The 15,496-nt window shown below is 38.6% G+C and overlaps 1 protein-coding gene across 3 annotated transcripts in view; it reads right to left on the bottom strand.

The window, feature by feature from the left end:
- Positions 1-219: 219 nt before the first annotated feature.
- The window catches only part of SLC30A5 (solute carrier family 30 member 5), a 29,433-nt gene continuing 14,156 nt past the window's right edge, over positions 220-15,496 (bottom strand). For 2 of the 3 annotated variants that reach the window (XM_038403058.2, XM_043514646.1), the window contains 6 exons: positions 13,079-13,236; positions 12,126-12,255; positions 8,220-8,451; positions 5,149-5,375; positions 3,426-3,554; positions 220-1,050 (listed from right to left, as the gene is read on the bottom strand). In XM_038403058.2, the coding sequence (XP_038258986.1) occupies positions 880-1,050; positions 3,426-3,554; positions 5,149-5,375; positions 8,220-8,451; positions 12,126-12,255; positions 13,079-13,236 (1,047 nt within the window). In that variant the 3' untranslated portion in view covers positions 220-879. Of the gene's footprint in view, positions 1,051-3,425; positions 3,555-5,148; positions 5,376-5,409; positions 5,514-8,219; positions 8,452-12,125; positions 12,256-13,078; positions 13,237-15,496 lie in introns of those variants that run through there. The other variant, XM_043514647.1, reaches the window with a different exon arrangement.

Here is a 15,496-nt window from a genome sequence, read left to right as displayed (position 1 = left end):
TAGAATGTTCAGGGATGAAGTACTTTAAACAATAATATTTCACTTGCAATCATAAAAAAAAGTATAAAATGTTTATTTTACACAGTGGTTCAAATTGATTTTTCAGCCTCCCCAATAAACAAGAACACAAAATAGTGCAAGGGCAAAACTTGCAATTCTGTTCTTCCCTACATCCACACTGCTAGCATGAATACCAGTAGTGTTTTTTTTTTTTTTTAAACACAAAAAAGTTCTCTTGATATAAATTTAAAATGATAGCATCTATTTGCCTTGGTGTAGTAAAATTATGGTTAGAAATCAGTTTTATACAGGTGAATAAATATTAAACTGTATATTCCTTTTTGTATCTAATGAACTCTGCAAAAAGCCTTTACTTCATATGCAGTTTAAGTTTTACTCTTCATAATAAACGTGTAAACACACACACACACACACACACACACACACACACACACACACACTCTTCAAAATCATTTTGAAGGAAATAAAGTGTTTTTGGAGGCAATTTTGTTTCTCTTGCAAAGTGTTTTCCTTTCCCCTTAATTTTGACATGAACATGATTCTTAATTTGACATTCCATACTTTAGGGAAGGTCTGGAATACTTTTGTGCTCATCCACACATGTAGAAAGATTTCTGTTTAATAATCAAGTACAGTATTTCAGATTTACATTATTTCCACATATACAGCAAATGTTCTAGTCCATCTTATTTCCTTTATAAAAAGCACCCTGATCCAGTCTTAACACATTAAGCTTTTTTAAAAAATTCAAATATATACTATATTTGTTTCTGTACATTTATGTGCAAGTTCTCCTGACAAAATAATACAAATATTGAATACTACAGCTTATATCCCAGTGGTGAATGTATCTTCACATCACATGATGTAAGTGCCATCTTTGTAGTATTTCATGGATTCCATTTGTTGTGTCATAGAAATGACTTCATGGAATCCTGTACTGAGGCCAGACATATGTTGAAAATAGGCTTCTTTCTCCACCTGGACAGTTAAATTGTTCACTCCAACATCTTTCAGAACTGCTGTTACCTGAGCATAACAGAAATTCAATATTAAATCTCTAACTTGTGATTATACTCAGAATGGTAGTTACAAACACAAGCAAAAGGTCACATCAATTTCTAGATACAACATTTATTATGGCCCTGAGAAGAGCCAGTCAGAAAATTAAAATGACTTAATTTTTAGCTAGAATTTCTGGGGAGAAAAAGTCAAGCACTCAAAAGTTAGGAATCGCACAAGCAACCTTAATGCTTAATTGAGGGGGCTGAATTATGATATATCCTAATATGACTCCATATTTATTCCCTCAGAAATTCTGCCTCATTCAGTGCAAGAATGGACATTACGTTTTATCCTCACAGTTCAATGTGTGTCCTCAAGCCTTATTTATTGCACCCTATTCAAATCCTGCTCTGAATAAAGAATTATTAATTTCCTCACCGGCTTTACTATAGTACTCATCACTATGGTATCCGAGTGTTTCACAAACAAACTATCTTTATAACACCCCTATTTTACAGATGGGGATCTCAGGCACAGAGATTAAGGTAAAAAGAATTCAATAATTTTGGGTGCCCAATTTAAGATGCCTAGGATCGGATTTTTTTTCAGGGTACTTAGCATTGTATAGGACTTTATATGCTCCCATTGACTTCCATTGCACCGTGAGTGCTCAGGACTTCTGCAAATCAGACCCCAGGGTCTCAACGCAAGTGGCACCCAGAAAATGAGGAACACACAATTAATAGTGACTATGAAAGTTTGATTCAAATCAGTGGTTTTCAACCTTTTTTCATTTGCGGACCCCTAACAAATTTCAAATGGAGGTTTGGGCCCCTTTGGAAATCTTAGCCATAGCATGTGGACCCCAAGGCCCAGCCTCACACCCCAGCTCCTGCTCAGTTTCAGTCTTGCTCCCATGTCCTTCCCACACACCATTTTTTTCCCTGGCTCCCAGTTTCTTGCACTGTTTATCCAGTCAAAAGCCCCACACCCAAGCTCACTCCCAGCCCTCTAATCTACTTCTATTACCCACACTTGTCCCTCCTGAATTAGGCTGCTCCCTCCTCCATGCTGCCTGGGTGCCAGAAAAGGAAGCTTCAAGAACACCCCTGCTCTCAATTTCTAAGCCTAGTACAACAGCAACTCCTGGCAGCTACGGGCACGAGTTGCAGGGAAAGTACAAGGAAGGAGCTGGAGCATGCTCAGGATAGACAGAATCTTTGGAGAATTTACTTGCCAAATTAAGAAGTCTCTACTTAGCATGTATGAACTAGATTTTATTTCCCAAAGGCTTATGAATTGGGTGTTTTTTCATAGCAACAATAAGAAGCATATCTCTGATAAAAGACCACCTCTCTGCCAAATCTAAAGTCCTTGCTTTAAACCTGGAAGTGCTAAAACTTCAATAAAACAGATGTATGATGTTTTGTTTTTAACTCAAGGGAAACCATGGTAAATCATTTTTGCTGAAACTTATTTGTTTATTTATTTTTAAAGTCGGAGGAACACATCTAGCATGGAAAGTTTCAGCCCGAATCGTTAAAGTTTGGTAAAGTGACTAAAAACAGGGTTTTTATAATGAGAAGTGTCTGACAACCTCAACTACAGGCAGAGCTGGTAGCAATGCCTAGAACATAAAGATGGCCTGAAAAGGTTTTCTCATTTTTTAAAAAACATTATTAATTCAGGTCTCATCTAACTTGGAACAGCTTACAATGAGAAGAGAACCAGTGAAATTGTATTTACAAGAGTAAAAAAACTGAGCTGTTGAAGTAGTAAGGGATTTTTATTCAGACTGTTTAAAACCTTTGTTAGTACCTATTTAACTGGACTGATTAATGAACATTTTGGAGACAATGTCGTAAAAAACACATCACTCATGCCCCTTCATTTAAGGTGAGAGTTCCTAAAATACATCTCTGATTCCCCAGGAAGTCCTCCAGCAAAACAAAGGAAAACAGCTTAACGCTTCTGATATTTCTAAGATTAAAAACAAGCAGAAAAAAGCCTCAGACCACCCCTCCCCTCTTTTTTTTTTTTTTTTTTTGAGGAATTCATTTAGGCTTTTGTTATACCATGAAAAAAAGAAAAAAAAAATACAAAACTAGTTCCCCCCCCAAAAAAATCCTTTTGCAGGTCACTTTTAAAGCAAGACAAAAGAAACTGGCTGATCTGTTTTCAAATGTCAAAGGCCTGCCACCAAACTTTTTATAGAACAACAGCAGGAGGAGGAGCAGAACAATACTGACAAGGCCTGCCCTGGAACATCAGCTACTAGCTAGAGAAATCATTAAAATAGCAGCTTCAAACTTAAGCCTACGATTGAAATATTCATGGTTAATCTACAGGGGGTAAAAATATGAAGAGCCAACAGATTTCTGGAAGTGTTATACAGTTACCTGCTGTATAATTCTCTGTTCCATGACATCTGATATCACCTGTACATGTATAGTACCTGCCACAACACTAGCAGAGTGACACCAGAAATGAGGATCTCTGTAGGATATTAAACCATCTATTTTCTGGATCTGTAAAAAATTGCATTAACAGTAAGAATTACTTTTGCAATATTCTACTTTATGCCTTCCTGCATACTTAGATAGCTACCAAGGCAATTATTTCATGCAGTAGGTACTATTATACAGTAAAATAAACTGCCATCATTTAACATTATACACAAATTTTGTTATACAGAGAAATCTGTGGAATTGGGACAGTTTCCATCATTGCCAAAAATAGAAGGCAAAATGAAAAATTAGTGGGTAGGGGCTAAAAAGGAGGGACAAAGACACTGAAGTGGAGTCCCCAGCTGGTGGCCGGACTATAATAGCATCAAAGGAGAGACTGGATTTGGACACTCAAACATTTCTAAGGACCTATCCCCATGATAACCAAGATAAACAGGTACTTCAATATCCTCGTTGGACTTAATATGGAACCTTATTAGGTTATTTATTGTAATATTTCTTTATGAAGTTTCATACTGGTTATTTTTTTTCTCCCCACTCTTAGCATTTTGATTATTTTCTGGTTTTGTTTCTTGTTTTTATTTATTGCATCTCAAGGTCACTCACACTTGAATTCCCTCTTCTGCATCTCCCAGTCTCCTTTCCATCTCCTTTCACTAAATCATGTAAGTCCACAATCCTCACTTCCTCCTTCTTCCTCTCCATGGATCTCCCTCACCCAATTTAATTCCATCCTCTCATTCCCTGGTGGCTAGAATCTATTATCCCCATTCCCTGGTGATAGGCAGTGTTGAATACCCTTGTTGATGGAGTCCCCCTTCTACTCTTGTTGCTGGTGTCCTGAAAGTTCCCACACCAGTTTCCTGATTTACAAAGCTCTCTATGTACGTCAGGACTATGCCCATGGGGGTTCTGGGAAGGGCACTCAGAAGAGTCAACACTGGGAGCAACAATTAGTGGATAAGAGTTAATAATGGGAGTGGAGTGCTGCCACAGACTACAGATCTTGACTGATTTAGTAGGAGCAGAAAGCAGTCTAGACTAAACGGGAAGGAAAAAAATCTGCAATAAAACTGCAAATGGGAAGAAGAGAACTAGCTTCAGTTTTGCAGTCCCATTTGCTACAAGCCAACCTGTCCCACAGTAGACTGGAAAACTATCCAAACTGCAACTGCATTGCAGCCCAGGAAAGAATACTGCAGTCAAATGAAATCTGGTCATACTAGGGTTAAAAGAGACCTCTCCAGCTTTTATGAGATTTATTGGGTTTCATAATTAAAATTAAGTATTAAATAGTTCTCCCTCATTCTGCTGGATAGGTTTACAGAGTTACCAAGTTAGTCTAGGGTTCTGAGCTGTTCATAAAAGCAAAAGCAACATATGGCTGCCACTGTTATTTAAACAGTTGATTCCACAAAATTCATGGATTTTTAAAATTGCAAATGATAAACTAATAAAACCAAAAGATTCAAGTATCTCTATAAAACTGATGAACTTAGACAAGAAATTTGGGACGCCCAAGAGTCTTAGACAAAGATAACTGGCACAATGAGGAATGATTGCATTTAAAAGTTAATAAATGCAGTTCTCAAACTCACTATAAATCTAGACTGGATATAAAAAAAACAAACAAAATACAAGTTTAAGTTCCGACCTTTTCTAGCGCAACGTGCAGATCTTTCTCACATTCTGGTGGTAGCCTCAGCAAAAGTACTTGACAGGCATCTTTTATCAGTGGGATAACACTGAGAAAAATTAATGTAGCAATAAAGAGAGAGCACAGGGGATCAGCTATCAGCCATCCAAACTGTTGAATAAATATCGTAGATATGATCACACCAACACTACCCAGGGTGTCTGCCAACACATGTAAAAACACACCTGAAACAAAATAAGACTTTGAATGATTGAGTACCTGCATTTAGTTGCCATCAGCACATGGACTATATAACACGAGTATTAAAATAAAATTTTTCAGTACAGGGATCAAAATTCTCTCTTGGATCTCTGGTCTTGGACCTATGGTAGAAAAAAGTTTACTGATATGCTAAATAGTTTCTAATGCTGGCAAGTATTAAGTTGGAATAAAAACACAAAATGATAATGTTCTAACCCTGCTGTGATTTACATCTCTCAAACTGCTGCTGCTAGGATTAATGTTTTATATCATTTGAACTCTAGTACTCTGTTTGCATTTAGAAGGTACAAAACACACACTAATAGTTTGAGAGATTAATCCTGGTACTTCATCTCCCACTAAAGAATACGCAAGTAGCGAGAAGCTGAGCAGACTTTACAAAAAATAAAAAAATTCAGATGGGTAGAATAGTCTTCTAAGCTATTTGGTTGCATTCAACGTCTCAATTAAAAATATAGCATTGTGATAGTTAAATGCTTGAAACAATACATTTTACACACTAAAACTTCTTGTAGTAGACTCAAAGGGACAAATATTTGGTAGATATGGAAAAAATACAATATATAGCACACTATCAGGAGGATTCCAGCAAGTGACCACACTTATTATATATATATATAATATATTAAGTGTGGTTACTTGCTGATAATATATGATACACATATTATATATATATATATAAAATAATGCTGCCAGCTTTGTGTTTTAGGTTAGTCTGATCTTTAACAAAACTGACGAGAAGTATTATTTTATATTATGAATCAGTGACAAACACTGTTTACAAAAAAAAAGTTTTGTAGAAATTGTGTTGCAGGCTGGTTCGTAAAGGCAAACTATGTCAGCCTCAATGTCCCATTGGTCTACTTCACTCACAACCATCTCTATGACTTTGTTCAGACTACTACCAGTGTTAGCAACACACAGAATGACTTCCCAGTCCTGGCCCATCCAGTCACTACTCTCTTCCCTCAAATCCTCTCAAAATTCGCTTCTTCCTCATGGATCATAAGTAGCAAGTTAATTATTTTTAAAAACCCAACACTGTAGCTGAACCAGAAATTCAAGCCTATAGATGCTATCCCAGTGTGACAATCTATACTACTATGCTCATCACTTTTCATACAATTATGATAACACTTGTACAAAGTATGCCTTGTGAGGTGCAATTTGAAAATTTATAATCTGCTGAACATCATTGTCCTGTTGGTGTGGGTAGCATCAGTGTGTATGAAGTTATAAGATTCTATTGTATGATTGTTACTGTAATATGCTATACTTCTGGGTAATGTCCACAAATCAGTTTTTCAGAGTAAAAGGCACTCTGGCTCCAGCCAAGTGTGAAGAGCAATCATCGGCTTAAGCAGCTGTTCTTCAGCAACAGGAATTGTAAAGAAGAAATTTACAATTCACCTGAGGGACATCTGGCAGGGCATGTATGCAATATAACTTCTGATCCCAGGACCCAGGAAGGACTTTTCCAGTAAAAAGGGTCAGGATATAAGAAGGGGGCAACGGACCCCGATCACCTCTCCTCCCCCATCTCTACTCACTGCAGCAAGAGTGTTTGAAAGACAAAAGAATCATCATTGAACTGGGGGGAGTGCTCCTAACTGGAAGGTTTTCCAGTTAGCATGGACTGCTGAAAGTTTTGGGTGAGAAACCCTTTTGCTTTCAAATCTTATTTAGCTTGATAAAGTTTAGGATTTAGCTTGGTAAAGTTTCCGTGTTTCTCTTTTATTTCCCTTGTAACCAATACCGACTTTTATACCTTTACCACTTATAATCACTTAAAATCTCTCTTTAGTTCATAAACTTGTTTAATTCTTTTTGTCTAAACCAGTGTGTTTTGACGGAAGTGCTTGGAGATCACTACTCAAGTTAACAAAGGCTGGTGCATAATCATTCTTTTTGATAGAATGATAGACTTTTAATGAGCTTACACAGTTCGGGGAGAAGGGGAGGGAGTCCAAAGCAGTGCAAGACACATTTCTGGGGTCCAATGCTGAGACTGGGGGATTTGCGGGTGTTGCCCTATATATAGTTCATGTGTGGCTGGAAGAGCATTCATATTTTCAGCTGGGTTTGATTTTGCATGCTGAAGGTTGCATGTGCAGGCCAGAAGTGGTTGTTCTGATGGCAAATCAGAGTAAAAGGCACCCCAGGCTGGAGAGTTAAGGGGACACAGTGGCTCCCCAGTTCAGACTGTACCATGGGGCATGTCACACCATAAGTGACAAGTTAATTATTTTTAAAAAACCTAACACTTTAACTGAACCAGAAGTTCAGGCCTACAGATGCTACCCCAGTACAAATAATTAAAAACGTGAATGTGTCTAAATAGAGTAACTGTTTAAATGTATTGCTGTTAACCTTGGTTCTTCCACTCCCCATCCCTTTCCTAGTTATTTTAATCAACCAGCTGTCATATGCCATCTAAAATTAGATGCAGGGACTTTGGAGTTCTATTTGGTCTTTAAGATATGTAGTACACTTTGGGTACTGTAAAAATATGATGGATCAAATAATAATGAAAAGAAATAAATATTAAGAGCCTCTAGGACCCATACCATCACAAATCTGAGAACATTAAGTGTGAGGTAAGAAGCTAGTGGAATATCTCAAATTATGTTTATTCTTTAAAACATTTTACCTAGAAAAAGCTTTTCCAAAAAGCTCTATCTGTGCTATGTAAAAAGACTGCCAGAAAACAAGTTTTAGAGAGATTAAGAAAAGTGGACAAGGGATACTTTGATGTAAAGGTTTTTTGAAGGCTCGGTTACTTTTAAAATTAAACAATTTGTACTTACCTCTCATGTTGGCATTCATGCCTCCTCCTGAAAACCCATGAGAGTGTCCATGACTGTGATTGTGTCCGTGGTCACTGTGGGAATGGCCATGACTGTGTCCATGTCCATGACCATGGTGTGAATGGTTGTGATCATGTGAGTGACAGCCTCCACGAGAAGCCCCATGAGAGTGGGCATGGCTAAAGGCACAGATACCAACAAGGTTTACTATCAGCCCTCCAACCGAGACTGGCTATGAGAGGGAGAAAAGAGAAAAAAAAAAACACCCTTTAAATCCAATATTTCTTCCTAAACGCTCAGATTTGCTAGAAAGCTATATTTTTTTTCTGTTAACAGCATCTAACACACTTCCGTAGCACATCCAATTTGCTGCAGTTAACAATGACAATAGCAGGAGGATTCCTTTGCTGCTGAATGCTCACAAGTGAAACTTCTCTTCATATGAAGGATTTCTCTTTTCCTCTTAAAAATCTAGTATCAGCAGGTACAGATAAACAACTTTCAAACTTATAAACTTGCTTTCAACTGAGCGAGACTGAGTTTGTCTACTTCTCCCACAAGAAGCAAAGCTCTGAGGATAGAGTGAAAGTTCTCTCTTAACTCCCCAGAATCACTTATCAAGTAGAACATACAGGAACAGTTAAAAAGGACCTGCATGCTTCATCTTAAATTGTAAATGTTTTGGGGTAGGGACTATGTTGCCTTCTGGGTTTGAGCAATACGTTGTGGGTGCTACCACAATACAAATAACTCTCCACCACTCTTGCATGAAGAGACTGGAAAATTAACAGAAAAATGCCAGCTAGGAAGGAGACAGAAAGAACGCCCACCTGCTAGCAGAGGGTACAGGAATAGGAAGCTTTCCTTTGGAGAATGTGGCTACAGAACTCATCCTGAAAGCAGTATGAGAGATAGGATAGCAATGTTTTTAAAATAGGTCTTAACTCCAGATGACTGTCTTTTAAATTACACTATTAAAATTTAGTATTTAAAAAGTGTCTATACAAGCACTAAGAAAAGGAGTACTTGTGGCACCTTAGAGACTAACAAATTTGAGCATAAGCTTTCGTGAGCTACAGCTCACTTCAGTGAATGCATCCGATGAAGTGAGCTGTAGCTCACGAAAGCTTATGCTCATATAAATTTGTTAGTCTCTAAGGTGCCACAAATACTCCTTTTCTTTTTGCTAATATAGACTAACATGGCTGCTACTCTGAAACCTGTCATTATATAAGCACTGAAGGTCAATGCCTTCAATGGGAGGAAAGAGGTAACTTCACACTTGTTCAAAAGACAAAAACCATAAAAGTAAAATTTATTTTTGTTTAAGAAGTGAAGGCTTAAACTTAGGGAAAAAAAGCAAAAATTGTGAAAAGACAAGATCTACAGTTTTGATTCCATGATCCAGCTGTACCCATACATACATCAATGACTGTTTTAAGACTACTTGCGGTAATCAGAACCAGTGTTCCCTAGATTTTTTTACGTCCATATGTGGAATGAATTTTGTTATGTGCCCCGATATGGGGCAGAAGGTTTGGGGAGGGGGGAAGGGAGAAAGAGACTACCACTGGGGGTGCAGGCTCTGGGGTGGGGCTGGGGATGAGGGGTTCGGGAGGGGGCTCAGGGCTGGAGGAGAGGGTTGGGGGGAATGCTCTGGCTGGGGGTGCGGGCTCGAGGGTGAGGGCAGGAATGAGGAGCTTGGGGGTGCAGGCTGCCCCCCAGCCACAGGTGGGGAGAGAGGACTCCCCTCAGCCCTCTCTCGCTGCAGCAGCTCAGGGGAAGGGTGCCTCTCCCTGCCGCAGCAGGTCCCTGCTGGAGCCAGCGGGGTGTGGTGCCTCTCCCCACTGCAGCCCTGAGCCCCTGCATGGGGCTTAATAGGCAGCTGGGTGGCCGCGCAGCTTAAAGGGAACTTAGATCAGCACCTTTTTTGAACAGTAAGCCGATATGAAATCTGATCTATGGCTCCTTCACATCTCTGCTGAAGCCTTGAGATTTGTTCCATCCAATTTGAGCCTTGCTTTTCTTATAGGAAAAGCACAAGGTTGAAAGATTCCCATTGAAGTAAATCAGTGCTACTCTTTCTGCCCAAAGATTGTTACTGAACATACAGCACTTTTCTCTCCAGGAACTGAACTAATACTTCTATAATCATCCCAGATCTTACTGGACTGGGGATCAAGAGGCCGGAATCTGATATTGCTAGTTAATTCAATTTCAGTGAAAGGTAGTTAAAGTTACTGGGCTGATTCTAACCTACAGAAATCACAGAAACAGCCAATTATACTAACACAATTATATGGTTTGATGTTTTTGCAGCTGACTATGAAATTACCATTTTTCCAGCGATCAAAACCCTTATCTTGTTTTAAAAAAATTTGGTATCCAGCAGTATAATATACTGTATGCAGTAATAAAATAGAGCAAGGATAAGATACGTTATTATAGCTATACAATAACACACTAAAGTTACCAAGTACGATATATTTAGATGCTTCTATTGACCAACTCCAATGACCTGCTTGAACTGATTTAAAATGCATGTTAACTACTTATGGCTCCATCATGGTTTTAACTAGAGGCACACCTACCATACTGTATCTTAGCTGACTTTAGAGGTAACTCCTCACTTAAAGTAATCCCGGTTAACGTTGTTTCATTGTTATGTTGCTGATCAATTAGAGAACATGCTCAGGTAAAGTTGCGCTATGCTCCCTTATAACATCGTTTGGCAGCCGCCCGCTTTGTCCACTGCCTGCAGAAAGAGCAGCCCATTGGAGCTAGCTGGTGGGGGCTTGGAACCAGGGTGGATTGGCAGGCCTGTTCTCCCCCCCCCCACCCCAATCAGCTCCCTGCTCCCCTAAGTTCCCTGTGAGACAGCCGCCCAGCAAGCTATCAGTTGCCAGTCAGTTCAGCTGTTCCTCCCCCCACTGCCCTGTGCTGCTCCTGCCCTCTGCCTTAGAGCTGCTCCCAGGAGCCTCCTGCTTGCTGTGCAGAAGGGGTGGGGGGAAAGAAGGGTGCTAATGTCAGGGTGTCCCTCTGCCCCTTACTCCTAAACCTTACCTCCACAGAGTGTGTGTGTGTGTGGGGGGGGGGGGCACGACAGGGCTCAGAATGGAGGGAGCTTGCTGGCAGCAGCTGCTGTCTCAACTTGCTGATCTACTTAAAAATGCAATGTACTTAGAGTGGGGTAAGCATACTTAAAAGGGCAATGTGTCTCTCTCTCTCACGTACACTGTGTGTGTCTGTCTCTCTCTGCCATGCTGTCTCCCCTTCTTCCATTCCATTCCATGTAGCCTTTTGTCTGGTGAAAAAAATGTCCCTGGAATCTAACCACCGCTATTTACATTAATTCTTATGAGGAAATTGGATTTGCTTAACATTGTTTCACTTAAAGTAGCATTTTTCAGGAACATAGTGTTAAGCAAGGAGTTACTATACTCAATAGTTTATTTTGTAGATAAATGGATCTTCCTTCCATGTATGTAATAGGAGGATCAAATAATTAAAGCCTCGTTCACAAAGCTAATGACACTATCCCCCTTTCCAACCCACAAATGCCATTCATTGTAAAACTAAGATGGTAATATAAGGAATTACTTCTGTAATTTATCTATTTTTGAATAGGTTGAGATTTTTTTTTTATTTTTAAAACAGGAGAGGATAACATATTTAGAAGCAGGCAATTAACAGTTTTTATCTTTAGACATATGGACTTTTAATTCTGTTAGTCACTATATAATAGAAAGCAAAGAAACATTTTGAAGTCACTGAAAATAAATGCTTGACATTATATAATCTGAGTCCCACTAAACAGATAAGTGGATCTTAATTTTAAATTAAGGAACAAATATTCAACAGGAGTAACAAACTGTTTTTAACAGAAGAAAATGAAAAAAAACTTACAGTTAACATATTTGTATCTATGTCTGGAGGATCTACTAGTCTGGCCACAGACTCCATGAACACGAAGAAAGCTATTACCATTAGAAAAAGGCCATTAATAAATCCAGAGAGAATTTCTACACGGCCATACCTGAAAATGAACAAGTGTAATGTACATTTAAGAAAGATTGAGGAATAGCTAGATTTAGCATATTTGAAAATATTATTTGGCTTATTCATGCATTTAATACAGTATTTTCTTTTCAAGTCAGTTTGATTTTTCATAATGTTAAGACAAAGTACCATAACAAATATGTTACACAATTATTTTCAGCTCTGTCCTGTGGTAACATCACAACGTGGTAGGTGCTTTCCCAACACAGCACAGTCTCTACCCCAAAAAGCTTACAATCGAAGACAAAATAAAAAGAGATGGTAGGTAGACAAAAAGGGATAAAAGATGGCCATATGATAATTGGCCTTGTCCTCATAATACAAAGTTTCAGTGATACAATTAAAAAAAGTTCACTATACTACACACATTACGGCTGATAGTTGTCAAGCTGGCTAGGGAATTTAGCCACACAATTCTGCTAATTTCATTGGGAGTTACATGGCTAAATACCCCATTAAATTCTGAATCTCTCAGCGTGTACACACACAATTCCAAATCCCTTCCTGAAATCATGCTGATATAACTGCTTGTATTTTTCACATGTAATACCTCATTTTTTTTTTTTTGAAAAATTGACTGATCTAGACTAGCACAATGGGTTCATAACACTGGAAGACATTTTTGAGGGGGAAGGAGAAAGAGGAGGTATAATAAAAAGTGTTGAAATATTAAGTGCCATGAAAACATTTCATATTAGGAACATACCCCTAGTCCCTTGTGTTTAACAGGAAAAAATGAGGACCTAAAACTAACTAGCAGCATCTCTTCAAAATAATTATGTAAAAGTCAGTGTACATACCCATATGAAAATATGCGGGTTGCTTTCCATCTAGTCATTAGAGCTGCGAAAAGTCCCATAACTAAAGCAGAACAATCAAAAAGCATATGAAATCCATCTGAGATTAGACCAAGGCTATTGGTCCACACTCCATAGAAGAGTTCCACAAAAGTGAAAGCCTAAAACAAAAGAAAAAAAATGTTGATTTTTTTCTTGTAACACATTACGAGATTAAATTATGCTTTTATTTTGCATATGCAGTTGGCATGAAGCTCTGCCATAAGAGCACTACTAATTTTAGAAGGTTTAAATATTTCTGCACCAGTTTTACTCTAGTCTACAAAACAAAACAATGGATTGTAATATTAAGTTTTGTATTAAAAGTCAATGTAAATGCAGACATTTTAAAATTCCCCCTCTCTTCCGCACAAACAAATGTAATTTCTATAAAAGCAAGAGCATCTGTATGGGAAACTAGAATTCTTTATTTACAAACACATCAATATAAACAGTACTGATCAGGGAGTTTCATGCACACTGCCATGCCAATGTAACAACTCTGATCTGATCTCTTGGGCTGAAAGAGCAATATCATCGGCAAACCCATCTAGTCTACAGTGTGTCTATCAAAGCAGTCAACATGGGAAACAGTTCTCGTTAATTATGATGGTAATTATGTGGACATCTGGAAGCCAGACAGTTTACCAATTCATTTGGTGGGTGCTTTTTTAAGATCATGACTTGTCCATCCTGGAGGATTATGAATATCTGAAAATTGGACAGCTGCTGTTCATAAATGACTTGTATCAAAGCTAGAGCACGCCTTAAGTGGTTAGTGAGTACCTCAGACAGCTGGTATGACCAACCAGCATATATTGGATACATTAAACTCCTGCAGAAGAAAGTACTCTTCCTAAAAAGTCTTAACACAAGCCCTCTTACTCAATAAGATAATTGTCCTGATTTTGAATTCCTCCCAAGCAAGCATTATTTGTAACATATCAAAAGTTTGTCTACCCAAAGACTGTCACCTAATGGATGGTTTGTTATCCACTGAGCACGTTTCAAAAAGCCATTGCATTAAGATGTAGTTTAACAAAAGTGTTTTTCAATCACTACAAATTTTATTTATGGAGGTTGCTTTATAGAAATTATGTCAATTTTCTTTGCTAACTAATAGTTTTATGTAGTTTAGGAATTAGTCTTGAGGAGAGGAAGACTTACCTCATATCTCCTTCTGCATGACCCATTGTTATCTTTAAATCTGTGTCTCTATAAAACCAAGCTATCTTCCTAATTCTTCTCCAGTTCCTTCTTTCTCCATTAACTTCCCCATCCTCTACATTCATATCTTTGAAGTCATCTTTGGGTATATCTACACTGCAATTAAAAATCTGCAGCTGTCCCATGACAGCAGACACAAGCTTGCAGGGCTTTAGTTGCTGGGCTGTTTTATTGTAGTGTCCAGTGTCCTCCTGCCTGAGCTTTGGGATCCTCCCACCTCACAGGATTCAAGAGCCAGGCTGCAGACCATGCCCAGAAGTCTACACTGCAATTAAACAGCCCCTCAGCCAGAGCCTGATGAGCCTGAGTCAGCTGGCATGGGCCAGCCATGGCTGTCTAACTGCAGTATCAACATACCCTTTGACAATTTATTCCCCTCACATCCAAACTTTCACAATCCTAGAAAATTACTAGGATCTCATTTGCTAACATTTTTGTGCATTCTTTGATCTCACACCTCAATTACTATAATCTTAGTCCATGCAGCTTCCCCATTTCTCATCTCTATTCCTGTCTATTCCAAAATGACACTCTAAACTGATCTCCCTCTACTGCTGTTGTCATCCCCCTTTGAATGCCTTCAGCTAACTTCCCACTTTCTATCGTATCTGCAGGCACTCAAGCTCATTGCTCCTATTTCTAGGTCTTATGTGATCTCCCCTGTTCCCTCACTACATTTTTGATTTTGTTCCTACTGCCAATTACTCATTTTGTTTCTCAGTCATCTTTCATCTCCATCATCACATCATCCTGTCCCACACATCTGGAATTTTTTCCCAGTTCTTGTCCACCAACCACCCTCTCCACTTCTTCAAAACGATTTATTTCAGAAATCCTTCATACCTTGATCTCTGTCTTTCAACACTCATTCCTGAATTACTATGGTGTGTCTTGTGTGTATTGGATTGTAAGGTCTTCAGGGCAGGAAACAGGAGCCAGTCTTTGTAAATGCATTCAATGCTTTGTCAGGACATATTTATATTGCAGTAGAGCCCAGAAGAGTCAATGATGAGTGAGGCGCCTTTTGCTAGTCGCTATACAAATACATACAAGGTGCCATGACTATTCATATTAACCTGACAAGTACAACTGTAAGTCAAGTATCCTGACTCTCACAGAAGACCCAGCAAAAAATGTATCCGATCTCCATTACAT

The sequence above is a fragment of the Dermochelys coriacea genome, chromosome 5 (assembly GCF_009764565.3).
Source record: "Dermochelys coriacea isolate rDerCor1 chromosome 5, rDerCor1.pri.v4, whole genome shotgun sequence".
NCBI lineage: Eukaryota > Metazoa > Chordata > Testudines > Dermochelyidae > Dermochelys > Dermochelys coriacea.
This window is presented reverse-complemented; position numbering and strand designations above follow the sequence as displayed.